The 26,978-nt window shown below is 39.5% G+C and overlaps 1 protein-coding gene across 1 annotated transcript in view; it reads left to right on the top strand.

Annotated features, from left to right (window-relative positions):
* CDH23 (cadherin related 23) overlaps positions 1-26,978 on the top strand; it is a 648,000-nt gene that overhangs the window by 573,668 nt on the left and 47,354 nt on the right. Inside the window, exons 39-45 of the mRNA XM_067465691.1 lie at positions 2,895-3,075; positions 14,318-14,451; positions 14,785-14,994; positions 18,719-18,826; positions 19,462-19,564; positions 23,288-23,413; positions 23,739-23,942. Coding sequence (XP_067321792.1) covers positions 2,895-3,075; positions 14,318-14,451; positions 14,785-14,994; positions 18,719-18,826; positions 19,462-19,564; positions 23,288-23,413; positions 23,739-23,942 — 1,066 coding nt within the window. The remainder of the gene's footprint in view (positions 1-2,894; positions 3,076-14,317; positions 14,452-14,784; positions 14,995-18,718; positions 18,827-19,461; positions 19,565-23,287; positions 23,414-23,738; positions 23,943-26,978) is intronic.

The following is a 26,978-nucleotide window of genomic DNA, read 5'->3' as shown; positions in this document are numbered from 1 at the left end:
TATTATTATTATTATTATTATTATTATTATTATTATTATTATTATTCGGTTTCTCCCTGCAATTCTGTTCAGAATCTTCCAGTTTCTCCACCTTTGCCTCTTTAAATAGGACATAATCTTGAATTATTGTCATTACTTAAAAAAAAAAAACCTTTAGACTCTGGACTAGCTAGAATGCTTAGAACTCAGATTTAATTTTGCTACACCAGTCATGTGGGAGCCCTACCATATGAGCCTTGGATGACACTTGTCCCCAAACTCTTGAAACCTCCACTTTACTTACTGCAGACAAGAAAAGACATCTAATATGGAAAATTATAACTCTTGTTTGAGGAAGAATGAAAAGCAAAAGAAAGGGTGAGGAGGGGAAAGGAATATATAGCCCCTTTAAGATTAACTTATTTATATTTTAGTAGGAGCTTTTACAGATGCACTTACACAGTCTTTTCATCTGAGGAAGGGGACTGATATACACAAATGCTAATGTTAACATTTAAATCAGTTAGTTTTAAAGGAACTGCTAGATTCTGTTTTCCCCCACTCCATTTCCTTTGCCAGTAAACTGCAACACAGACTAGCAGCACTGCCTCTTTGAGGAGAAATGATTTCATTTTCAAAGGAAAGCAACAATTTCCATCACCACCACCCCAATCTTGTCACTTCTTTTTTTTCCCCTTACTCAGGGAAATTCCACAGGAGACAGAGAGAGGGGAGGAGATGAGCTTGCCTTGGTGTGGGTGGAACTCACAACACAAACACACACTTGCTATTTTTGATCTGCCGCTGTTTTGACTGTTGTTATGGGAAAATTCAGGGCATTCCACATACAGAATGGGCTGCATACATGTGATGCCGTAGCAATCAATAACTTGGCATACTATCTATTGAGTGACATCAAGCTATAAGGAGCATTCGAGGGTGGGGGGGTGGCTTTCTGACTTGTAAAAAAAAAGTATGAGAAATTGGAGACAAGCTAACTTACTTTTTTTTTTTAGTTGTTCTAACCATTGTGTGTCCCACAGGTTCACCCTCTAACCAAGGATGTCAATTTAAGGAAAAGCCATTGGAAAGAAGGAATAGTATTTAGTTTATCAAACGGCATATTTTTATTTTGTTCCAATGTAAACTTTATATAATGTGATAAGGCAATATTACATGATTTTAAAATTGTGTTTAATGATTTATTGTTTTTAATTTTGTTTTAATGTGCATGTCTATTTTCTATTGTCTGTTGATGGCATTGAATCACTACCAATTGTAAGGTCTCTCTGAGTCCCCTTTGGGGTTGAGAAGGGTGGGATATGACAACAATAATAAACTTTATTTATTTCCCACCACCATCTCCTCAAAGGAACCCGGGTGGCTTACAAGCCACTCCAAGGTGGACATATAACAAACAACATGTAAAACTGGTACAAAAGTATAAAACAAGTCATGTAACATAATAATAATAATAATAATAATAATAATAATAATAATTTATTTATTTATTTATTTGTCGTGTCAGGAGTGACTCCTGGTGTGAGAGAATTGGCTGTCTGCAAGGACGTTGCCCAGGGGATGCCTGGATGATTTGATGTTTTTATCATCCTTGTGGGAGGCTTCTCTCATGTCCCCGTATGAGGAGCTGGAGCTGATAGAGGGAGCTCAACCGCCTCTCCCCGGATTCGAACCTGCGACCTGTTGGTCTTCAGTCCTGCTGGCACAGGGGTTTAACCCACTGCACCACCGGGGGCTCCTAATAATAATAATAACTTTATTTTTATACCCCGCCAACAATCTCCCCTAGGGGACTCGGGGCGGCTTACAAGGGACACGCCCAAAATTAGAATTAAAACACACATGTAAAACACTTTAACCAATTATAACATTAGATAAAACAAATAACAACACAATTGAAAGCAATATAAAAACAATACGGCTGAAAGAAACATAGTTGTCAACACATGTAGCATAAAATCAAAATAATACAATTTTAAAATGGCAGTAGATAAAACCAACTGCCATCAATTCACAAGGTGCCAAGTGTCAACTTCATATGGATATAAATACCTATATAAATAAAAATGTAATGTTTGTTTATCAGATTAACATAACTCAAAAACCACTGAACAAATTGACACCAAATTTGGACACAATACACCTATCAGGCCAATGAGTGACAATCTATATAAATAAAAATGTAATGTCCGTTTGTGGGATTAACATAACTCAAAAACCACTGAACAAATTGACACCAAATTTGGACACAATACACCTATCAGGCCAACGAGTGACAATCTATATAAATAAAAATGTAATGTCCTTTTGTGGGATTAACAACTCAAAAACCACTGAACGAATTGATATCAAATTTGGACACAGTACACCTATCAGGTCAACGAGTGACAATCTATATAAATAAAAATGTAATGTTTGTTTGTGGGATTAACATAAGTCAAAAACCAATGGAGGCACTGACACCAAATTTGGACACAATACACCTATCAGGCCAACAAGTGACCATCAGTCATAAAAACACTGAAAAACACAACAGAAAAGAATAAAAAAGCCAAAAAAATAAAAATAAAAACATTACAACGCATGCGTAAGCCACATAAATACACAAACACACGTATACACAAATATATACACACACATATACACACACAAAACACAGACTGGGGCACAGCAACGCGTGGCAGGGGATGGCTAGTAGTAAATAAATAATAATTTTGTTGTAATCATACTGTGGAACATATAATGTTATTACTTCATTATTCATAATTGTTTGAAATTCTTGATCAGATGGAATTGGATTCAATTGAATTGGAAAAGCTAGTCTGAGATCCCATTGTTCTTTCAATATTTACGACTCTTCTAAGCATTGTTGTATCCATGTGCGTTCTTCTCAGGTTTTAGTGAACTTGAATGATATCAATGACAATCAACCAACATTCCCACGTTCTTACGAGGGCCCCTTTGACATCACAGAAGGACAGCCTGGTCCAAGAGTGTGGACTTTTCTGGCTCATGATGGGGATTCGGGTCCAAGTGGACAAGTGGAGTACAGTATTATTGCAGGAGATCCTCTTGGTAAGTGTTCAAAAAGGAGAACCAGCACAAATGTTTATTTTTGCAGTTCCCCATCCATCATGAGAAGAAACAGTCATTCAAGTCAGTATTCTGTTCCTTCATTGCTTCCTTACTTCCCAAGCAAGTGACAATTCTTACTGAGTTTCACTTTCCTTCTGGATGAAACAAAGATAATCTCCTCTCCTGTGTCTGAATTGCAAGTGAAATCTTAATATAGTTGAACCAAGTAGTGTTTTTTCCAGATCTCTCTGAGATTTCCACATTTTTATTGTGAATTGCTATCAAATTGATTTTAACTTATGGCGAGCCTGTGGATGAAAGACCTCCAAGACACTTTGTAACTGACTGCGCTATCTCGCGCTAATTAGATTCTATAAACTCAAGGCCATGACTTCCTTGATACACCTGTAATGCAGTATTCCACATTTTCTACTGCTTTTCCATTTTGCAATGTTTTATCATGTTTTCTAAGGAGTAATGTGGATATATCCAAAGAAGCTTCTAAGGAAACTAATGTGATTTGCTATAGGATCCATTTATTCTTTTGGCACCTCATGGTTACCATAGAACTTTTTTTCAGCACCATATGTCATATGAATATCTCTCCTCCTGTCAACATTCATCTCTGTTTAAAATTTGCTTTTACTGTTGAGTCCTCAGATATATTTCGACAAGTAGGATGTTCTAATAATTTTATCCCCACAGTATTTTGAGAACAAAAAGTATCCACCACGTCAAAAATAGAGTCGTTTCAAAGGGAGGAGCCCTCCTTCTCCACATGAGTTGTCTATCTTCGGAGTGTCAGCATATAACTTAATTCATACGTGAATCTATATAAATAAAAATGTAATGTTTGTTTGTGGGATTAACAGAACTCAAAAACCGGTGGGCGAATTGACATCAAATTTGGACACAATACAACTATCAGGTCAACAAGTGACTATCACTCATAAAAACACTGAAAACCACAGCAGAAGGGACTTAAAAAGCAACCCCCCCCAAAAAATTACATTATAACGCATGTGCAAAACTACACACGCGCATCTATATAAATAAAAATGTAATGTTCGTTTGTGGGATTAACAGAACTAAAAAAAACATTGGGCGAATTGACACCAAATTCGGACAGAATACGCCTAACAACCCAATGAGTGACCATCACTCAAAAAAATTGATTTTGTCATTTGGGAGTTGTTGTTGCTGGGACTTATAGTTAACCTACAATCAAAGAGCATTCCGAACCCCACCAATGATGGAATTGAACCAAACTTGGCACACAGGACTATCATGACCAAAAGAAAATACTAGAATGGTTTGATGGGCATTGACCTTGAGTTTGGGAGTTGTAGTTCACCTACATCCAGAGAGACCTGTGGACTCAAACAATGATGGATTTGTACCAAACCTGGCACAAATATTCCATATGCCCAAATATGAACACTGATGGAGTTTGGAGGAAATAGACCTTGACATTTGGGAGTTACAGTTACTGAAATTTATAGTTCATCTACAATCAGTGAGTATTCTGAACCCAACGAATGATGGAATTGAGGCAAACTTCCCACACAGAACCCCCATGACCAACAGAAATAGGCCATCCAGTCCAACTCCCTTTACGAGGGCAAGAAAACGTAATCAAAGCCCCTCCTGATAAAGAGCCATCCAGTCATAGATATAGATAGATATATCTGATTCACACACACACAGATATAGTATCATAGATTTGAAAGGGATCCCTAAAGATGGACAATGATATGTTGCATGTTCCAGAGTAGGCAAACCACATCAATACTGACAAAGAAACAAGTACTGTTTACCCACAATCATAAATAAATTACATATATTAGAAACCAACACTTTCTCATTACTTTTTTTCCGGATCACCAGATGGGGCCACAACAACACGTGGCAGAGGACAGCTAGCATCTATATAAATAACAATGTAATGTTCATTTGTGAGATTAACATAACCCCAAAACCACTGGATGAATTGACACCAAATTTGGACACAATACACCTATCAGGCCAACGAGTGACCATCATTCATAAAAACACTGAAAAACACAGTGGAAGGGACTTAAAAAGCCAAAATATTTTTAAAAATGCATTACAAGACATGTGCAAAACCACATATATATATATACACAAACACACAAATATACACATATATACAAATATATACACATAGGTAAAGGTAAAGGTAAAGGTTTTCCCCTGACATTAAGTCCAGTCGTGTCTGACCCTGGGGGAGTCATATGTGTATATACACATTTCCATGTGTATATACACATATGAGTCCCACTGTGGGGATTGAGAAGGGTGGGGTACAAATAATTGAAATAAATAAAAAATAAAAAATAAATATACACAAGTATATACACACACAAAACACATATATACAGACTGGGCCACAGCAACGCGTGGCAGAGGACGGCTAGGAACTAATAGAACACAGCAGACAAGAATACATCTGTGTTTGCTTTTTCAACCTTGCTACTTAAGTGAAACTTACGGAAAAATCCCATGTGTTTATAATCAGTTAGCAAAATAAAACACAAAATGTGGACAATAACAAAAAACACCAGGAAATTCAAGAAGTGAACACAGGTGGAAAGAAACAAAATTCACTTTTTCTCTTCGCCACTGGACCCCTTGCCAGTGAGAGACCTGGAGAAATTGGACCAATTGAACGATTGATCATCCAGCCCTGCTCATATGTTATTTGTTTTGGGAAGTGTGTTTCAGATAAGGCCGTATTTAAATAATACAAATAGGATTCCCATGCTTTAAGCTTGTTCAGCATTGAAACAGAAAAATCCAGGAACAGCTTGTGAATAAAACTTGATGCTTGGTTGCTCTAGAGCTAAAGGAGAAGTGCGAGCAGCTGTTGAGCCAAGATCACTGCTGTAAATTTTGCCTTTTCCGGATGTTCTCCCTGGTGTGGGGGGTGGGGTGAAGGAATGGTAAAATAAAAGGAAGTCTTCAGCTTTAGATACTGGTAAGATTTTTTATCCTTTTGTCGTGTGGGTTAGTAGTTTCCACTTCTATGATCCAAGGCTCTATTTACACACACACAAATCACACTCATCTCATATTGGCCGCTATCGTGCTACACAATAAGCCACTTTTAAAATAATTCCTTTTTAGTCTGCATTACGGCTACAGGTCCATGTGGCCATCCCCAACTTTGTGTTGTAGTTGGAGGAGGAGATAGGGGTGGACCATACTGGCTGGTGGGGGGTGATCAGGGCCAGCTGGTCCCATGATCATTCCTGCCAGAAAGGAAGCTCGTTTTGGCTGAAATCTTAATTTTAAAATTCACTGTTGATATTTGTAGTAGGGTGGAGGGAGTAAGGAATTTGGATAATTACAAGTCTGTTTACAGTGGAACCTTGACTTAAGAGCATCTCAACTTAAGTACATTTGGGTTAAGAGCTGTTGCTCAGCCTGAGTTTGCTTTGACATACGAGAAGCATTTAAGTTAAGAGCTAGCACCAGAGGGAGCACTAGCACGAGAGTACAGGGCTTTAGGACTTCAAGGGTGCAGTCTCTGTGTCTTGTGCCTCTGTGCCTTGTGCTCTTTTCCACTTTGGCAGATTGCTGTCCACTTTGCTCTTGTCTGCTTTGAGGAACTTTTAGTTAGTTGACTTTGTGTGGTTTTTATTCCTGGCATGCTTGCCTTCATTAAGAGAGAAAAGGATAGACAGCAAGAGAGGGAGGGAGGCTGGAATGAGTACAATATGAAGAAAATGCTGCATCATCACTTTGTGCTTTGTGCTTCTGCCATTTTGAAGCTGATGTTGCACTAGAGTTCTGAAACGTCTTTTCACCACAAACCACACTCTGCCTTAATAATCCAGTAAGTAAAAGTTTATTTAAAGAAGAGTATGGTATATAAAAATAAGCAAATTCAAAAGAGAGAACCAAAGTTCAAAAGATTAATTCCAAGATAGCTGAGAGTCCAAAATTCTTTCAAATACAGTCTCCAGAGTCAATTCACAAAAATATCCATAAACTAGATAGCATGAATCCAAGGCAGGCAACCTATGCCACACATGATCTAGGAGCAAGAGCAAACTTGAATTCATGAATTCTAAGAACATGTGACCCAAAAACTGAGAGCTGTTCATCTGAATACAATGTTGCTCTCACAAAGGATTGTTTCAGCAGGAACCACTTTAAAAGGCCTCAATCCTTCCCATAACATCATTTCTCACACACCTGCTTTCCTCCTCTTATCTCTAAGCCTCTGGGAAAAGCGAGTCTGTCTTTGCTGCATTCTCTGTCTCCACAGTTCCAAATGCCTTGACTTAGACAAACATTCATCTCCCACATTTCTCTCAACCTTCACTTCTGGCAGGTTCTGATATTGCTTTCTCCAGTTTTGTGGGAACTGCCAGGAGATTCCAAAACAACTCATTCTAGGCCACTTCTATCATCCTCTGGGCCCTCTGAATCTATCCCAGCATCCCCTTATCTTCTGAGTACTCAGAATCTGGCCAGGCTACAACATGGTTCCATGTAGATGTGGATTTATACAATATTGATTATTTGTAAAGTACATTTTCTTATTTAAAAATGCACAATAAAAGTAGGGGGTGGGGGGATATAAATTAATAGCATTTCAATGGGAAAATACACTTTGAGATAAAAATGGTTTGAGCTAAGAGCTCAGTCACAGAACAAATTAAAGTTTTAACTTAAAGTATAACTGTACTCGACTCGTCTATCAGCATTAGTGCTCCTTTGCATAACAGAATGGCTAAAGATAACTTAGATGGAAATACATATGGATACATAGGATGCATGATAGGAAGAAAAAGGTGAAGGAGTCACTGTCACGTGACTATAAATAGTGTAAATAGGAGGAGGCAGGCATGTAGCCGGGGGGGGGCCTCGGGGGGCTTCAGCCCCCCCCCCCCCCAAATTCTCATGGTGGTTCGCGAAAAGGCCTTACTGGTGCATTATTTAAACTGTTATGTTTATTCATATCATGATCTGATTACCATACTCAATATATCCCATATGCATGGGGGTATTCGGGTAATGATACAAAAGGTTTGCTAGGGTAGACCCTCTTTCACTCAGGCTCAGCCCCCCCCCGAAACTCAGCCCCCCCGAAACCCCCCTGAAAATTTTTTAGCCCCCCCCCCCCCAAAACGAAATCCTGGCTACGGGCCTGGGAGGAGGGGTTTTTGTTTGCAAGTAATCTCACATTGAAGTGATTTTGCTCAAGGAACACATGTGTCAGCTTAAGAGAAACTCATCACTGATGTTATATGTTGCATATTTCTTTAATAAAGCAAATACAGGGTCTTTACAATCCAGAAAACACAGTGCAAATAAAATATTGTTGCTTTTTCAGGTGCAAAGAAGCCCCAGGTCATGGAGGTCCCTTCCACACTTCCCCTTTATCCCAGAATCTTATCCCAGATTATTTGTGTAACCCAGGTTATCTGGTAGTGGGAACTCATATATTACAGTTTAAAGCAGATAATCTGGGATCAGATCATGGGCTAAAGGGCAGTATGGAAGGGCCCGGAGACATGAGACAAAAACAAAGAGAAATAATTAATAATACTTATAGTAATATTTCTGTGAGAATATCTTGTTATTGGGTTACTCCTTGTACTTTGACTTGTTGAACAAATATTATAGTACTAGCTGTCCCCTGCCACACATTGCTGTGGCCTAGTCTGGTGATCTGGAAAATAAAGTAATGAGAAAGCATTGGTTTCTAATATATGTAATTTTATTGTGCTTGTGAGTAAGCAGTATTTCTTGCTGTTTCTTTGTCAGTGTTGATGTGGAGATTGTCTGGTTTGCCTACTCTGGAACATGCAACATATTATTGTCCTTCTTTAGGGGCCCCTTTCAAATCTATGATACTATATCCATGTGTGTGTGAATATATATGGCTGGATGGCTCTGTCAGGAGGGCTTTGATTAAGTTTTCTTGCCCTGATGAAGGGAGTTGGACTGGATGGCCTTAAGTATTTTCTGTTGGTCATGGGTGGAGAGTTTGGCCCAATTCTTTCGTTCGTGGGGTTCAAAATCCCAGTAACTACAACTTCCAAATGTTAAGATCTATTTTCCCCAAACTCCATCTGTGTTCATATGGAATATCCATGCCAAGTTTGGTCCAGATGCATCATTATTTGAGTCCACAGTACTCTCTGGATGTAGGTGAACTACAACTTCCAAAACTCAAGGTCAATGCCCACCAAACCCTTCCAGTATTTTATGTTGGTCATGAGAGTTCTGTGTGCCATGTTTGGTTCAATTCCATCATTGGTGGAGTTCAGAATGCTCTTTGATTGTAGGTTAACTACAACTCCCAAATAACGAAATCAATTTTTTTTAGTGATGGTCACTCCTTGGCAGAGGCGGCCCTAGGTAATTTTCAACAGTAAGCAAACAGTATTTTGCCCCCCCCCCCCAACCAATCACTGATTATTTTCTGTTCATCGTGGGAGTTCTGTGTGCCCTATTTGGTTCAATTCCATCATTGGTAGAGTTCAGAATTCTCTTTGATTGTAGGTGAACTACAACTCGCATATGTCAAGGTCTATTTTCCCCCAAGAGCGCCTCAAGAGCGCCCCTGGGCAAAATAAACTATACTGCAAATGCTTACTTTGCGTAATGGGTTGAGTCTCCCCTGCTCCTTGGGTTAGTAGGTGTCTTGTGGCCAAATCTGGCTGCAATTCGTTCAGGGGTTTTTGAGTTATGTTAATCCCACAAACGAACATTACATTTTTATTTATATAGATTTGTTTCTCTTCAATAGGCTGTTAATATTTTGACATATGAAGCTCAGCTAGGTTTTCCCCTATTTCAGCATAGTTTGCATAAGGTTGGGTAATAGATATCTTGCACGAGACTCAAAGATTTTAGAGCAGAGTGGTTTTAAAATATCAGAACAGCTTTTTTATTCACTTAAGACCATTCATATTAGAGGCTGTTTTTGAAATCACAGTGCCAGTCAAACAGGTAAATTATTTTAAAATGCACAAACTTGTAAGTGAGATAGAAAGGGTATGGGAAAATAAATGTCTTAGGATAGAGAATGGGAGACCTTTAGAAAACCTTCCCGTTAAGGGCCTCTTTCTGAGAATTTGGAGTGTCTACATCAGGAAATCCTGTTACAAGCAACATCCGCCATGAAAGGAAACATTGCACGTCTATCATATTTGCAGTAGTAGAAGATACTTGAGGTTTTTGCAAGTTCATCTCACACAAAAAGTATGTCAGAAGCTCTGGAAGGAGAATGACTGTGATCCTAACTTACAGTGGTGAAGACTTCACCTGTTTTCAAGTGAAAGGAGCAGTCATATTTTAAACATAGCAGTGACTTACATAAAAAGCCATCACCACCATCTTTCTCAAGCTATTTAATGTACAGTTGGCCTCTAAATGAAGTCTTGCGCACAGTCATTTACAATAATTTAAATGAATAAAACTGTCCCTTGAAAATACAGTAAGTATAAGGAGCATGAAAATTTAAAAGGAATAACTAGTAAAGTATATAAGACAATAATTGAAATAAAGGAAGGGAAAACAAATAACAATTTATTTATTTATTTATTTCGAGGTTTTATATACCGACCCTCTCACCTTCAAAGTGGGATTCGGGCCAGTTCACAACATGTGTTAACATACAAAGAATATACAATAACAACACAATGCCACTTCATAACACGATTAAAATATCAGCACTATACACATTAAAACATTATCATCATAGTTAAAAGAGCCAAATCGTCCGACACCATCACAATCCCATTCATCATCCTCCTTTCATGTGGGCAAAGAATTAAATCAGTTGTCAAATGCCGCGTTCCACAACCAGACCTCAAGGAGGTCTGGGAAGAAGATGTAGGGATAAAAATAAATGAAACAGAGTGGCAACAATTATGGAGACAAAGATATCTAAAGAATTTATAAATACAGGTTAAAGAAAATTACTATAATAACAGGAGGAAAATAAAAATCCCCCACCAATGCAGTACGTAACCCCACCCGTTTATCAATAATAAATTCTTCTCAGAAAAGGAAAAGAAAGTCATGGAAAGGTAGCAGTGTAACAAATAACACAATCAGTTCGTTTTTGTAGTTTTGGAACAGGTTAGATTTTAAACACTGTAACAAGTAAGTGAACAAATTACTTTTGAAAGGTTACTTCGCCAATTCTGGCAACTTCTGTAGTGTGGGCTGCACTTCCTGGTGTTATTGTTCATTCGTTCAGTCGTCTCCGACTCTTCGTGACCTCATGGACCAGCCCACGCTAGAGCTCCCTGTCGGCCGTCACCACCCCCAGCTCCTTCAAGGTCAGTCCAGTCACTTCAAGGATGCCATCCATCCATCTTGCCCTTGGTCGGCCCCTCTTCCTTTTACCTTCTACTTTCCCCAGCATAATTGTCTTCTCTAGGCTTTGCTGTCTCCTCATGATGTGGCCAAAGTATTTCAACTTTGTCTTTAGTATCCTTCCCTCCAGTGAGCAGTCGGGCTTTATTTCCTGGAGGATGGACTGGTTGGATCTTCTCGCAGTCCAAGGCACTCTCAGCACTTTCCTCCAACACCACAGTTCAAAAGCATCTATCTTCCTTCGCTCAGCCTTCCCTAAGGTCCAGCTCTCACATCCGTAGGTTGCTACAGGGAATACCATGGCTTTGACTAGGCGGATCTTTGTTGCCAGTCTGATGTCTCTACTCTTTACTATTTTATCGAGATTGGACATTGCTCTCCTCCCAAGAAGTAATCGCCTTCTGATTTCCTGGCCACAGTCTGCATCTGCAGTAATCTTTGCGCCTAGAAATACAAAGTCATCACGGCCTCCACATTTTCTCCCTCTATTTCCCAGTTGTCAATCATTCTTGTTGCCATGATCTTGGTTTTTTTGATGTTTAGCTGCAACCCAGCTTTTGCGCTTTCTTCTTTCACCTTGATTAGAAGGCTCCTCAGCTCCTCCTCTCTTTCGGCCATCGCTACACTTCCTGGTGTAGGACACCATATTTCAATGTACTCTTGGCTGGCAAAAAGCCACTATTGGTTTTTACAAGGTGCACAGAGAATGTGAAGTTTTTTTTCCAAGAATTAGTGCTTCTCTGAATTATTTTTTTTGTCAACTTTGTGTTTATAGTCAGAATATCACAGGCCAGCCACATAGCCCTGTTGTGGCAGTCTACATGTGGCCTGTCATTCATGATGCTTCATCAGGGAACTGTTTTAGAAGTGTCAAGAAATGGGGCAGGGATGACAGGAGATGGGGAGAAACTATCTTCTGAGCTCATGATTCATGTGGAAATGGGAGAAAGCAGGGAAAAACACATGGGATGGGATCTGTCAAATTTGTCTGTGTTGAATTGCTTGGAGCAATGGTGGTTCCTATGGGCAGTCTCCTACCAAGCTTTGACATTTCTCTCTCAAAATCCTGCTTCATGAGCTGGCAGGGTAATTTTTAATTATTTTTAAAATTTTAATCATTATAAAATACCAAAATGTCAAGATATCACCACTTTGTTTTTCCTGTCATTTTTCCATCACAATAATCTTGGCTTTTGAAATTGTGCTACTGCTAGCTTTTTAACTTTGTTTTGGACATCTGTAACTGAGAGTAATGAGACTGGCAGGTTCCATTGTATACAATTAGAACAAAAACTGGGTACAAAATAATAAAAATGGAAGTAAGCTTAATCAATTTGAACAAATAATACAAAATGGAAGGGCTGTAGAGGAGCATGAAATTTTGAAAGGAATAATTAGAAAAGTATATGAGATGATAATTGAAATACAGGAAGGAAAAACAAACAACAACATCCTCAAAGAGGTCTGGGAAGAAGATTTAGGGATAAAAATAAATGAAACAAAGTGGCAACGATTATGGAGACAAAGATATCTAAAAATATATCAAAGAAAATTACTATAAGTTAATATGGAAATGGTACATAACTCCAGTAAGAATAGCAAATATCCGAACGTATCTCGGCCTATCAGCCCACCAGGACCCTAAGATCTTCTGGGGAGGCTTTGCTCTCTATCCCGCCTGCTTCACAGGTGCGGCTGGCGGGGACGAGAGACAGGGCCTTTTCTGTGGTAGCCCCTCGGCTCTGGAACGCCCTTCCCATGGAGGTAAGATCAGCCTCCTCGCTGATGGTATTCCGAAGAAGACTAAAAACTTGGATGTTCAAGCAGGCATTTGGTTAATTCGGTGCAATGAATGTGTTGATTACGGATTGGTAATATGGATGATGAAATTGGACCAGGATTTTAGTTAGGAGATGTATTGGATTGTGATTTACGTGTAATATTGTGTATTATGTTTTTATGGTTTTAATTGTATACTGTGCACTGTATATTTTGTTGTAAACCGCGTTGAGTCGCCAGTTAGGCTGAGAAACGGCGGTATACAAGGACAGTAAATAAACAAACAAATAAATAAATAAATATAAATAAAAACTACTCAAAAATTGCTGGAGAGAATGCCAAGAATCAGGAACATATATTCATATGTGGTGGCATTGTAAATATGTAAATAATCTTGGGGAGAAAGTATTTAGAGAAATATAAGATATAATGAACATTAAAATAGAAATAAGTCCTAGTATAGCTTTATTATCATTATATAATAATAAACCATTGAAAAAAGAGGATATAGATGCAATAACAAACTTATTAACAATAGCAGGACTGCTTATAGCAAGGAATTGGAAAAGAGAAATATACAAATAGAGGAGTGGTACAAGGAAGTATGGAAATTGGCAGTAAATGATAAGCTGACATGTATATTAAAAGTTAAAAGAGACATATGGAAACAAAGTGATTTTGAAGATGTATGGAAAAAATTATTGAAAAGGGATTTAAAAAGAAAGAAGGAAAGTTACCTCCACAAGAAGAATTGAAATTTTGGATAGATGATATGTAAAAGCTGTGGCTTGTGAGGGGGGGGGGGGAGCACAGCGGTGAGGGATAGATAATATGTATAAGCAGAAAAATAACACTAGATGCCAAAAGTTAAAGTATGGTAGGTTATACTGAATAATATGTATCTGCTGAAAAATAAACAATGTATACTAAATGTACTGAACTATGATAAAATAATAATAAAAAACTATTTTTCGTTTTTCTACATGGTAAAAACATTGAGGGAGATGAGATTCTGAAGCTCATATCGGCAATGTTTGAATAGTAAATTTCCTTTCAAATCACATTACTTGTTGCTTCTTCTCTCCTCCTGTCTTTCCAGGAGAATTTATTATCTCCCCTGTTGAAGGAGAGCTACGTGTTCGGAAGGATGCTGAGCTTGATCGAGAAAACATTGCTTTCTATAACCTCACCATTGCTGCCAGGGACAGGGGTGTGCCTCCTCTCAGTTCCACTGTAAGTCTTGGTTGTTTGGGGGGAGGGGCATTCTTTGCATACTTCCTGGAGATTTTTATGGCCTTGTACATCAGTTAAATTAGCCTCCCCACATAAGTGGTACCTAAATTTCCTACTTGACAGATGCAACTGTCTTTCGGGCTGCAACAGTCGACAACAAGCTACACAATTTTGGTCAGGAACTCACTCCGACCCGGGCTGGCTTCGAACTCATGACCTTTCGGTCAGTAGTGATCTTAATGCAGCTGATTCCCAGCCAGCTGTGCCACAGTCTCAGGTTACCGTAATGGTCTCCTCCTTTGCTCCTCATTTTGCCTCCTCTCTCTGTTTCAGGTTGTGGTGGGAGTGCGAGTCCTGGACATTAATGACAATGACCCTGTCCTCCTGAACTTGCCGATGAATCTCACTCTCAGAGAAAATGCACCCATCTCCAGTGTTGTCACCCGCATCTTTGCCAGGGATTCTGACCATGGCAGGAATGCTCTTTTAACCTTCAGCATCACAGCAGGGAATATAGACAATGCTTTCTATATCAATGGCACTGTAAGTCTTCAGGTTTCCTTTTTCTTTTGACATACTAGGATACACACAGGGTTTCCTGCATCATGACTTTTGGCACAAATGCAAGCTCTGTATCAACCTCTTTTTCCTTTCTTTCACTAACTTTCAGGCTTATTTCTGTTATAGAGCTGGAATTTAGGTGTCTTTGCCAGGAGGCAGAGACTAGTCAAACTCCTTAAAGAGTTCGTTACCCTGGCAAGACAGAGAGAAGCACCCAATCCCTGATTTTTCCCAATAAAAGGTCTGACCAAATTGAAGGAAGTGCCACCAAGGTTTATTAGCGATTCAGCTGAAAAGGATGCAGAGCGGCAATCATTCGCCAAGCAGAGCATGTGGTTACAGAAGTAAAGGCCATTTTTATAGAAAATACATAGTTGTGAGTTTCAAAATTCCTGCTCCCCCCTCCCGCCCAACTCGAAGGGGATTGGCTGATGCGCAAATAGCTGGGAGGAGGCTTGGCCATCCCCCATGCATCAGGGCCAATCACAGGGCTTTCGCGGGGTGCCAGAGCCTATCAGTAGGCTCCTGCTGCCTCGACGCTCCAGTGAATCAGAAGGGAGGGAGGCGGGATGAAGGGAGACAATGCATTCTGCAGTGGATTATGGAGTTTTAATGTCCTTAGGCTTATCGAGTCCGGGGATCGGCCTTCCAGAGAAGCCACTTTATTGTCCTGAGATGGGTCTGTGATAAGCATTGATGGCTTAATCTGGGTTTTCCTCGTACAATCAGATAGGGCACAAAGGGGAAACTTTTGTGAATGTTCTTAGTGGAAAGATTTGAAAGAAAGATGGCTTGGAGGTAAAGAGGACTTTCCTAAGGTCATATTCCCCCTATTGTTATATGATTAAAAAGTCTGCCAAACGGGAATTCTAATGGTGGCCCAACTCCGAAGTCAAAAGGATTTCCTTTACTATTACCCATGCAAAGAATGTCCAAAGATAAGGGTCTTTTCATGATTGCTGATTGCTTTTCCAGAGGCAGGGCAGCTTCCTTGTAGATTTCCCCCAAGGCGAGCGGAAGGGGGCAAAAGGGTCAGGGCAAGGTCAAATACATGAAGGGAAATATAGAATTACAGGAAAAAATATGAAAATATAGAAATCATAATACAGAGAGTAAACCCACCTACCTTCCCCCAATGTCCATAGTTCATATTATTCATAGGAAGGTCCATAAAGGGAAATATATCCATGAGGGGGAAAGAGAGTAGGTGATATTTCAGAGGAAGAACATGGAAAAATCACCTCTGAGTATTCTTTGCGTAGGAAAACCCTATGAATTTCATGGGGCTGCTATTAGTCAACAGGCAACATCTTCTCTTAATCTATAGTAAATTGTCTGTAGAACCACTGCAGCCCATTTTTGCTAACAAGAAGCCTCTCCAATCCATTCAAAAGAGTCTAATAGTAAGTATAGCTGAGGATTTTGTCCACTGGAATGTTTTACTCCTAATTTTATTAGAAGCTTGAACTTGATTCTGTAATAAAGTCACCAGAAACCAAGAAGTTCATTGTTTCTGGGGATCTGTTTACATTCAAAAGTAAAGAATGGTTCTGAAACCTGGTTTCACTTCTTTTTCTGCATTACCATTGCATAGATCCTCTCACATTCTGCGTGGCTTTATGCCAGCATGACTCGGTGTCTGTTGTCTATATGTAAGACTTCTTTCTAAGCCACATCACAAGCACTCAGAGTTCATACCACTGAGTTCATACCATTGACAAATGCAAGATACGCTACATTTTTGTGTGTTGTTGCCTATAGTGAGTTATATTAATTGTATTGTTTTATTTGCTTACTGCTTGTTGTTTTATTGATGTGTTGTTGGTCTTGGCCTCATGTAAGCTGCCCCGAGTCCCCTTGGGGAGATGGTGGAGGGGTATAAATAAAGTATTATTATTATTATTATTATTATTATTACTTCGACAGAAAAAAAAGAAAAGCAAAGATAAAGAATGGGGGATACGTGGCTCGAGAGCAGTATGTGTAAAAAAGATCTTGGGGTCCTCGTGGACAACAAGTTAAACATGAGTCAACAATGTGATGTGGCGGCAAAAAAAAACCAATGTGCTTTTGGCCTGCATAAATAGGAATAATAATAATCATCATCATCATCATCATCATCTTTATTTATATCCCAGCACCACCTCCCCGATGGGGACTCAGGACGGCTTACATGAGGCCAAGCCCAAACAATAAACTACAACAGAGTAAAACCGAAAACGCAAACAATAAACAACAACATCATAATTACATAAAACATGTGAATACATAACAATATAAAATTACAGTAAGCATAATCACAGTGACAATAGGCGGGCTACATGTAATGATTAAAAGAAAAACTAATTAAAACTAATTAGAAACTCAGGTGAGATAAAGGAGAAGCAGGTTATTTGCGGAGGAGGGCTCATTATAGTGGGGGTTGTGGAATCAAGCTTTCCCACGACGGGGGGCGAGCATATACTCTAATGACAGAACGTTGAGGCTATAGTATAGTGTCTAGATCCAGGGAACTCATGCTACCCCTCTATTCTGCCTTGGTTAGACCACACCTGGAATATTGTGTCCAATTCTGGGCACCACAATCGAAGAGAGATATTGACAAGCTGGAATGTGTCCAGAGGAGGCCGACTAAAATTATCAAGGGTCTGGAGAACAATCCCTATGAGGATCGACTTAAAGAGCTAGGCATGTTTAGCCTGAAGAAGAGAAGGCTAAGAGGAGACATGATAGCTATGTATAAATATGTGAGAGGAAGTCACAGGGAGGAGGGAACAAACTTGTTTTCTGCTTCCGTGGAGACTAGGACATGGAACAATGGCTTCAAACTACAAGAAAGGAGATTCTGTCTGAACACGAGGAAGAACTTCCTGACTGTGAGAGCCGTTCAGCAGTGGAACTCTCTGCCCCGAAGTGTGGTGGATGCTCCTTCTTTGGAAGCTTTTATACAGAGGCTAGATGGCCATCTGTTGGGGGTGTTTTGAATGCAATTTTCCTGCTTCTTGGCAGAGGGTTGGACTGGATGGCCCATGAGGTCTCTTCCAACTCTTTGATTCTATAACATGCTGACAGAATGCCTGTGACAAGATTCATAAAGCAACAACTGTTGCCTTACCAACCACTCTGATCTAGGGAGAGAAATAAACCTCTTAAAATGATACCACTCAAAACTTCCTCATTGCATCGCTATTATAGTCACTTGTCATCATGAAACTGTTGGAAGCAAAGACACATCAATGCTTTTATAGAATGATAAATGACAGAGGGGACTCTAGAGAATGCCTGTCCTTTGTTGCCACCTCTCTGTATCTTCCCTTGATCTATGTCCTCAACCATTTTGCTTCCTTCTTAGCAGTACAACTTCCCCCTTCCTAAGAAATTAGATAGTCCCTTTCTTTCCTTTGTCACGGAAGGAGCATCCGTGGTTACCAACTTATACACACATATGGATGCTATTTTAGAGGGATTCTAATAACCAAAATATAATTGTTTTTGTATAGCTCAATTCCTATTCTGAATATCCTGATACAATAAATATAATTTTTCTTATTTTATCTTACAAGAGCGTTAAGAGTCATTTCTCCTGTTTTTACTCCAAGCCCATGTTGCACTGGTGCTACTGTTTTCTTCTTACTATAGATGCCAAACAAAACAATGCAATCTTTTTGATTCCACATCCCATTTTTCTCTTTTGTTTTTTAACTAGACTGGGATTGTTTATGTAAACCACCCTTTGGACAGAGAGCGAATATCAGAATATAGACTGACAGTGACAGTGAAGGACAACCCAGAAAATTCACGCAACGCGAGGCGGGTAATTATACACTTCTCTTCCCTGTTTAGTATTGCAAGTGATTTATTACAAGGCATTTGTGTAATACAGTGACAGAGGCAGCTCGACACGGTACACAAATTACGCTTTTGTGTATAGCGCGCGCCTCGGGGGGGCGCTCTTGAGGAGCGCTTGAGGTGCCCCTGCCCCGAAGAACACCAAGAGGCAGCTCGCTCTCCATCCCTCCTTCCCTCACAAGTGCCCATTGGGCCTCTTCTCCTCCTCCTCACAGGGCAAGGGAGACAAAAACGCCAGTGTGCGTCCCTCTCCAGGTGTTAGGAAGTGCACGGAGAAGGAGGGGCGATGCAGGGTGCGCACTTCCTTACACCAGGAAAGGGACGTGCAGCAGTGTTGCAGGACATGCGGGAAAAGAGGCATGCATGAGGCCTCTTTTCCCGCATACCCAGCAACGCTGCTGCGCATCCCTTTCCCAGCGTTAGGAAGTGCACGCCCTGCATTGCCCCTCCTTCTCCACACACTGGGAGAAGGACGCACGCTGGCTTTTTTTCTCCCTTGGTCCTGCTACAACTTACTGTAACAACTAAAGTAACGGCATATTGCTTTTGTATCTGAAGAAAGACTCCCCTCTTTCTTTCTTTTTGTTCACCCAATTTTAGGATTTTGAGTTGCTGGTGATTTCAATAGCAGATGAAAATGATAACCGCCCCCTCTTTACTCAGAGTTCTTACCAAGCTGAAGTGCTGGAAAATTCACCACCAGGTGAGTGTTTTCTTCATCAAATCTCCAAGTTAAAATTAAAACTTCTTTTCCAGCCCCAACCCTCCTGTAGTTAATAAACTATAAATCCGTGTTGAGAAAACTGCAGTATTATGATGTATAATGTGGCCACTAAGGGAGGGATAAACAGTCTCATGTTACGCTGATTTAGGATACTGTCTTAGGATCTTCTCCCACTGCAATGTCACTTTGGCAAGCCCTTGCCTGTTTGTCATTTTCCTCAACCAATTTTTCAGAAAAAGAGAAACAGTTCGAAAAACACAGAAGTAAGGGAAATGGAAAACATTCCTTTGATATTGCTGTGAAAGAGTAAAAAAAAAATATTTGGCTGAATCAAGTAACAAAAACTGGGGCTATTGGGATGTGAAATACAGTGAAGTTGTATTACACCGGTCAGAGCAAACCATATCAGGTACTATATCAAACAACAAAAGATGCCCCTATTGAAGTCACATTAAAGATGTATTATTTGGGGAATGTAGAACAAGATAAAACTAGGAAAAGTATAATTTGTCTAGAACATTACATTTATTTTAGCAGTTGGAAGTTTTCTACTTGGCATTTGTTGATATTTTTAATGAAACAAAAACTTCACTAAAATTCTTTATCATGAGAACGACCAGGCACCACATGCAGCCTTCATTTGTGGAGCTTCCAAATTTGGTAGGAACTCACCTATTTTTCTCAGCAGTTCAGTTGATCAGCTTCATTGCAGGTGGAATGGACATAGTGCTCCTTGACTTTTGAAATTTATGTTTAGCCACCAGTAGTTTTGATCACTGTTCTGTCGCGCGCTGGGATTGAAATAAATTGCCTTTAATACAGGACATGTAACTTTAGCCCAGCGGTAGCCAGGGGGCCCGAAGAGAAATTCGTCAGGATTTTCACCATAAACAGTCTCTAGAGGGCTTGTAAAATATAAGAAAGTCTTTTATTGGTGAACAATCAACAGAAACTTCTTTTGTCTTCAAAAGGTTAAACAAATGCTTCCAGGCTTTGTGCAACTGGTGGCTTCTAACTGTTGCTTTTACTCTAAAGGAAAATCCCTTTCCAAACTTATCCCAGGCTAGCTGTGAACCTAAACCTATCTGATGTGGATCCACTACCGGGCTGAACTGCGTCTCAAAACCGAGTGGACCTACCAGTAGGCCTGTAGTCACTTAGCTGGAGTTCTTGATGTTTAAAGCTGTTATTCCCTCCGAAATTCCTCAGGGCTGTAAGGCTGTTTCCCTGGGATCCTTTGGGAATCTTTAGACGCTCTTAATACTGCCCGGGAAGTCTTAAGGGTTGAAGCCTTTATACAGGAGAAAGTCTGTACACATCCTGCAAATTGACTTTCTTTGCTGAGACTGACTGAAAATGGCTCCCTTCCTTTCACAATTGTCCTGAACAGGGGCGGAACCAAAACTTAATGATGATGGACAGGGGGCCTGCCCTATAACTGCAAACTTTAACAGGAAGCCACCCTTCTGCAGAATCCCAAGCCTTGGGCTGCAAGCAAACACTTAATGCAAGGCAAATAAAGTGGGAGCTTCTGGTACATCTGTACCAGCACAATCACAGTGGAGACTATTGGACACTTGAAAAATGTGTGGGAGTGCATGTTGAGAAGTGTGTGTACCTATGCAACCCCTGGCCCTGCAGCATAAATCCTTGGTGACAAACCCTATTGTGTTATTGAGCACACTATTCTTATTTTTCTATGGTTCCCAAAGTGCGTGATATTTTTTTTCTTCTATCGTAAAAGTGCAGAATCGCTTTGTGAGTTTTATGCAATCTTTTTTTTTATGAATCTAGCTGTGGAATTTTAAGGATTACGAGAGTAGTTTTTTAAAATTCCCTTTCTTGAATTAATAAAAAATAAAAATAATATGATAATAATTTTGAGTTCTATTTGTTGATAACAGCGAAGTATGGTATAAACCAGAGGTCCTAAAACTTTTTAAACAGAGGGCCAGGCCACAGTCCCTCAAACTATTGGAGGGCCAGATTATAATTTGAAAAAAACATGAATGAATTCCTATGCACACTGTACATATCTTACATGTAGTGCAAAAAAACACTTAAAAACAATACAATAATTTAAAAAATAATTAAAATGAATAATTTTAACCAATTTTAACAAATAATTTTAACAAATGTAGTATTTCAAGTGTGGGCCTGCTTTTGGCTGATGAGATAGAATTGTTGTTGTTGTTGTTGTTGTTGTTGTTGTATGTTTTCAAGTCATTTCAGACTTAGGTTGACCCTGAGCAAGGGCCAGGTAAATGACCTTGGAGGGCCATATTCAGCCCCCGGGCCTTAGTTTGAGGACCCCTGATATAAACAATCCTGCAGTCATTTTGAAAATGGCTTAGAGGGGATTCTGGAGTGGTTGTGGTCTTTCTTCCACTTCCACTTTGATTATTCCTTATCCTGCTTCTCAAATCTAATATCTCGTTGTCTAGACAGGGTGGATATCTCCCCACATCATACTAGGACAAGGTGTTTCTCCCCACTCCCCGCTTGGGCCATGGTACACCTGCCAGTCTGAATACAACAATTTTAAGGATTTCATGTGCATACACTTCTCAATATGAGTGAGATTACATATGACATTAATTAGAAAGGTAAATCTTTAATTCCAAAAATAATTACTGCTTTAGAAAGGTGTAGTATAGGCCTAAATAAATACCTTAAAGGCACCAGATCTCATCTGATCTTGCATAATAATAATAATAATAATAATAATAACTTTATTTTTATACCCCACCTCCATCTCCCCAAGGAGACTCGGAGAAATGGAGGTGGGGTATAAAAATAAAGAAAAACCAGATCCCATCTGATCTTGTATAATAATAATATAATAACTTTATTTTTATACCCACCTCCATCTCCCCAAGGGGACTCGGGGCAGCTTACAAAGGGACAATCCCAAAGAGCACAAAGTTAAAACATAATGCATTAAAATAAAAACAAAACAAAAGTCAGCTAATGTATACCAGGTACTGTAGGCTATATTTCATTGGAAGGAACTGTCAAAAGTAACTCTGAGTATCTCTTGCCTAAGAAGATCCTATAAAATTCATAGTGTTTTCTTGTGTCAGAAGTCAACTTGAAGGCATATTCATACAATATCGGATTTATGGAAAGTGGCTAATAAGTCCTTGTTTGCCTGTGAATTATCTAGGAAGAGGGCAAAGGGGTCACATTCTCTCTCATGTGATTGAACAAAACCAAAGTGAATACAGAAAAGGGTATATGAGGGTCAGCCTTGTTTAGTGCTTAGATGAGAGATCACTCAAGAAGACCAGGTGCAGTAAGCTACATTTCAGAGGAGGAAACTGGAAATATTTCTTGCCTTAAAAACCCTGTGAAATTTATGGGGTTGCCATAAATCAACAGACAACTTGAAGGCACATGTACACATACACAAGATATAGTCTGTCCTTTTTTGGCCCCTTCATTAGAACGTGAAATTTCATGTAAATGCCCTTTCATTCTGAATATGGTTGATGAATGTGTGTGTTTTGTTTTAGCAGGGCTGTAAGGCTTCTTCCAGGGAACGTCTTGATTCAGTCTGCCAAGGTTACACCAGATATCATGTCTCATAGGCCTTCACCCTGTTTCATGCCTTCATTTTTCATTGTTGACCATGGGGAATGGGGGTGGGAAGGAAATCTATTGATGTTACCCTTGTTAATGAAACCTCCATGCTTCATTCAGGTACTCACATCACGGTCCTTAATGGACCAATTCTAGCTTTGGACAATGACCAGGGTGTCAATGCAGTGGTGACATACCAGCTCCTTGGAGCAACAGTGGATCTCTTCTCCATCAACAATGAAACAGGTAAGAAAGCCAATCTAAGCTCAGAGTGATTAGGCATGGAATCCCCCCCCCCCACTTTTTTTTGTTAAGAATGCAAAGAGAGCATGAGGCATGTGTGTGGTGTGCACCCACAAAAGCATATTTTCTTCAAAAACGTCAGAATCCCAGGAAAGGAGGGTTTTAGCACTCTTTTTTGTTTTGGAGTTTGTGTATTTTTAAATGTTATGAACTCTGCTTTTTATTGTTGGCAGTTATAGTACATAGTTATTAGAAGTTGAGAAAACTTTGGGGGTTTTTGTCTTTATTTAGTATTTGTCTTTTTTCCACTGACATTGACAACCCTCAGGTGCCATTCTGGTGAAACGAGGGCAGACGATAGACAGAGAAGTTTTCACAAATCCAGTCTTAGAGTTTCTGCTGGTTGCAATGGATATTGGGAAGTTCAACAGCACTGCTACCCTGACGGTGGCTATTCTGGATGACAACGACAACCGGCCAGCCTTTCATCCAGCAGTGTTGACTACCCGACTACTGGAAAATAGCCCTCCAGGTCAGACTGAAAGGAAATGCAAAGAGGTTATGGGGAGTTAAGAGTTACTGGGATTTTAAAAAGAGGAACTATGGGGATCCAAAAGAATTGAAAATATGAAATATGGAGGGTCAGGAAGCAATTCAGCTATTAAGAGATCCCTTTGTGTTCTGCACTACCATCTCTAACTGTTTAGGGATAAAATGGATTTTGTTTTCAGCAGGTTAATTAATATAATTTTCTGGAAACATTAGGAACATTAGGAAGAACTTCCTGACTGTGAGAGCCGTTCAGCAGTGGAACTCTCTGCCCCGGAGTGTGGTGGAGGCTCCTTCTTTGGAAGCTTTTAAGCAGAGGCTGGATGGCCATTTGTCAGGGGTGATTTGAATGCAATATTCCTGCTTCTTGGCAGGGGGTTGGACTGGATGGCCCATGAGGTCTCTTCCAACTCTTTGATTCTATGATTCTATGATTCTATGTTGGCATAAAATTCAATTATATTTAGCAAAACATTATAACAGGAGAGTTCAAAGCATTAATATTCTAGCAGATTCTTGCCCCGCATCAGATGCCACAGGTGCCTTATAGAACTTCAAATTTAAGTCTTTCCTTTTGCCAATCCTGAGTAATATACTGTGTTCTTGGCTCCCACAAAGAATAGGCTGTTTCTAGCTTTCCCACCCCAGACTCAGCAATTTATTTGGATGAGGGAAACAGAGAGGGCATAGAAAATATTTCCCCTTGGACCAGGGAGGCAGGATGCCCATCCAACCTACAGGATTTTTTCTAGAAACTAGAAAAGATGGGATACTGTTGGATGGGAATGCATTTGTTTTACAACTCAGGAAGATGGAACATGTAGGCTTGCCCCTGAGTAGGAAAATATGGAATACAGGTATGCTTTATTCATTGTTGAGAATAAGTTCCAACTACGAGGTTTAAATGAAAAGTAATGCCTCCACCTTCATTACATGGGTTCAGATGGGAATATCCTAATAAATCAAATGCAGAAATAATCCTTAGAATGTGCTCTTTAACTACCACTATTCACTTTTCCACATAATCACCAGACAATTGGATACATTTCTGCCAACAATGAACAAGTTTTCTGAAGTCGTCACGGAAGAAGTTGACACTCTGTTTCCGCAACCAGCGTCTCACAGTTCTCTCAACATCTTCATCAGAACCATAATGATGTCCCTGTAGATCTTCTTTCATTATTAGGAGCAGATGGAAGTCAGATGGTGCTAAATCTGGATTGTATGGAGGATGTTGTACGGTGGTGAGATCTAGTCTCTGGAGTTTCAAGTCTGTGCGCTTTCAATTCAGGCGTCAGCATCCTGGGTACCCATCATTCAAAGATCTTCTGATAGCCAAGCAAAGCAATAATGTGACCCACACATTCTTGTGAAATACCGTTTATGCTTGAAATTTCTCTCTGAGTGATATGATGATTGTCCTGAATCAATCTGTCAACTTTTGCTTGTGAAACCCAGTGGTTGCTATCACAGGATGTCCAACTCTTTGTTTGTCATGCAAGTCAGATGTTCCCACCTCAACATCTTTAAACTTTCTCACCCAATGACACACAGTACTCACATCAACACAATCACCATAAACAGCTTGCATTTTTCTGATGAATCTCCTTTGGGGTGACACCTTCTGCTGTCAAGAATTCAATGACTGAACATTTCTTGTCACATTGACCAACTGTCTCCCCAGGGTTCCATACTTCGCATTTTAACAACACAACCATTCAATACTAAGGCTTCCTGCCAGATGGAACTGTAGAGAAAAGTCTACTGAAAAGCCAATACCTGCCGCATACTAGTACTGCCATCTGTTGAGGAGTTATGAAGGTGGAGGCATTACTTTTCATTCAACCCTTATAGAAGTAATGAAGCTGCCCCTGCCAATTTGTGGTTTGACTTCACTCTCCCATCTTTATATCTACCCATTACTGAAATATGTCCTTAGAGACCCTTCCAAAACCAAAATTGAATTATTGGGCCAAAAGGATTTCCCCATCCTCAACAATTTCCTCTTAACCCATTAAAACACATAATAATATCAAATATCTGTTGTTATGTTTATTAAAGTTTTGTTTCCTGGCATTTACAAATGATATCTTTGCATACTGATTTTTGAGAATCAGCAGTTACAGAATGGAAAAGAATCCCAACTTTCATTATAGTCAGAAAGATTGTGCTGTAAGGAGTCCGCGGAAGATCGGTCAAACTGACCGAAGAACTCTAACAATACTAACTGCTCGCTACTAAACTGACTTAAATAACCACTCTCCCGTTTGGACATAACGGAGAACTGTAGTGTAAAATAACCAGGATAAGTACACTGACGTGGAGGCAGGGGAATTGTGTCATGTCAAAATTTGTTGACAGCAAATGTATTATGAGAAGTGGACTTCTGAACTGCCTTTATTTCATCATTAACCAATAATGCCATCCAGGTAAGCTTCTTAGATCCATATTTCTCTTTCACTTGATACTTGGTAATTTTTGTAGTTCTGGTTATTTTTGTAGTTCTGTAGATGATACTTGGTTATTTTTGTAGTTTTATTATTTTTGTAGTTCTGATAGTAGCTTGTGCATACTATCAATACTACCAAAATACTACTCTTGTGGCCTATAGCAAACACTGATTATTTTTCTTCTTTCATTTTTCCTTCATCTGCCTATCAAGGAAGGGAAAATAATTTGGTTTGTGTATATGTATCTGTTGCTATTTTATTAATTTAAGATGCCTTTCATTCATAATATTTTAATGCGACACTTTTCCTTTTGGGCAGGCCACATGCTGTATATGACATTGGTTTTTTATTGATTTTTATAGTTTTATAATTTTTTATGGATTTTATATGTATTTATGATGTGTTTTAATTGTTTTTATTGAGATATGTATTTATATATGGCATCTAATTGTTGCCGGTCTGTATGCCGCCCTGAGTCGCCTTCGGGTTGAAATGGGCGGGATAGAAATGTCGTAAATAAGTAAATAAGTAAATAAATAATTCAGTCCTACATGAATCCCTACGTAAGC

Source organism: Anolis sagrei, chromosome 3 (assembly GCF_037176765.1).
Source record: "Anolis sagrei isolate rAnoSag1 chromosome 3, rAnoSag1.mat, whole genome shotgun sequence".
Lineage (NCBI taxonomy): Eukaryota > Metazoa > Chordata > Lepidosauria > Squamata > Dactyloidae > Anolis > Anolis sagrei.
This window is presented reverse-complemented; position numbering and strand designations above follow the sequence as displayed.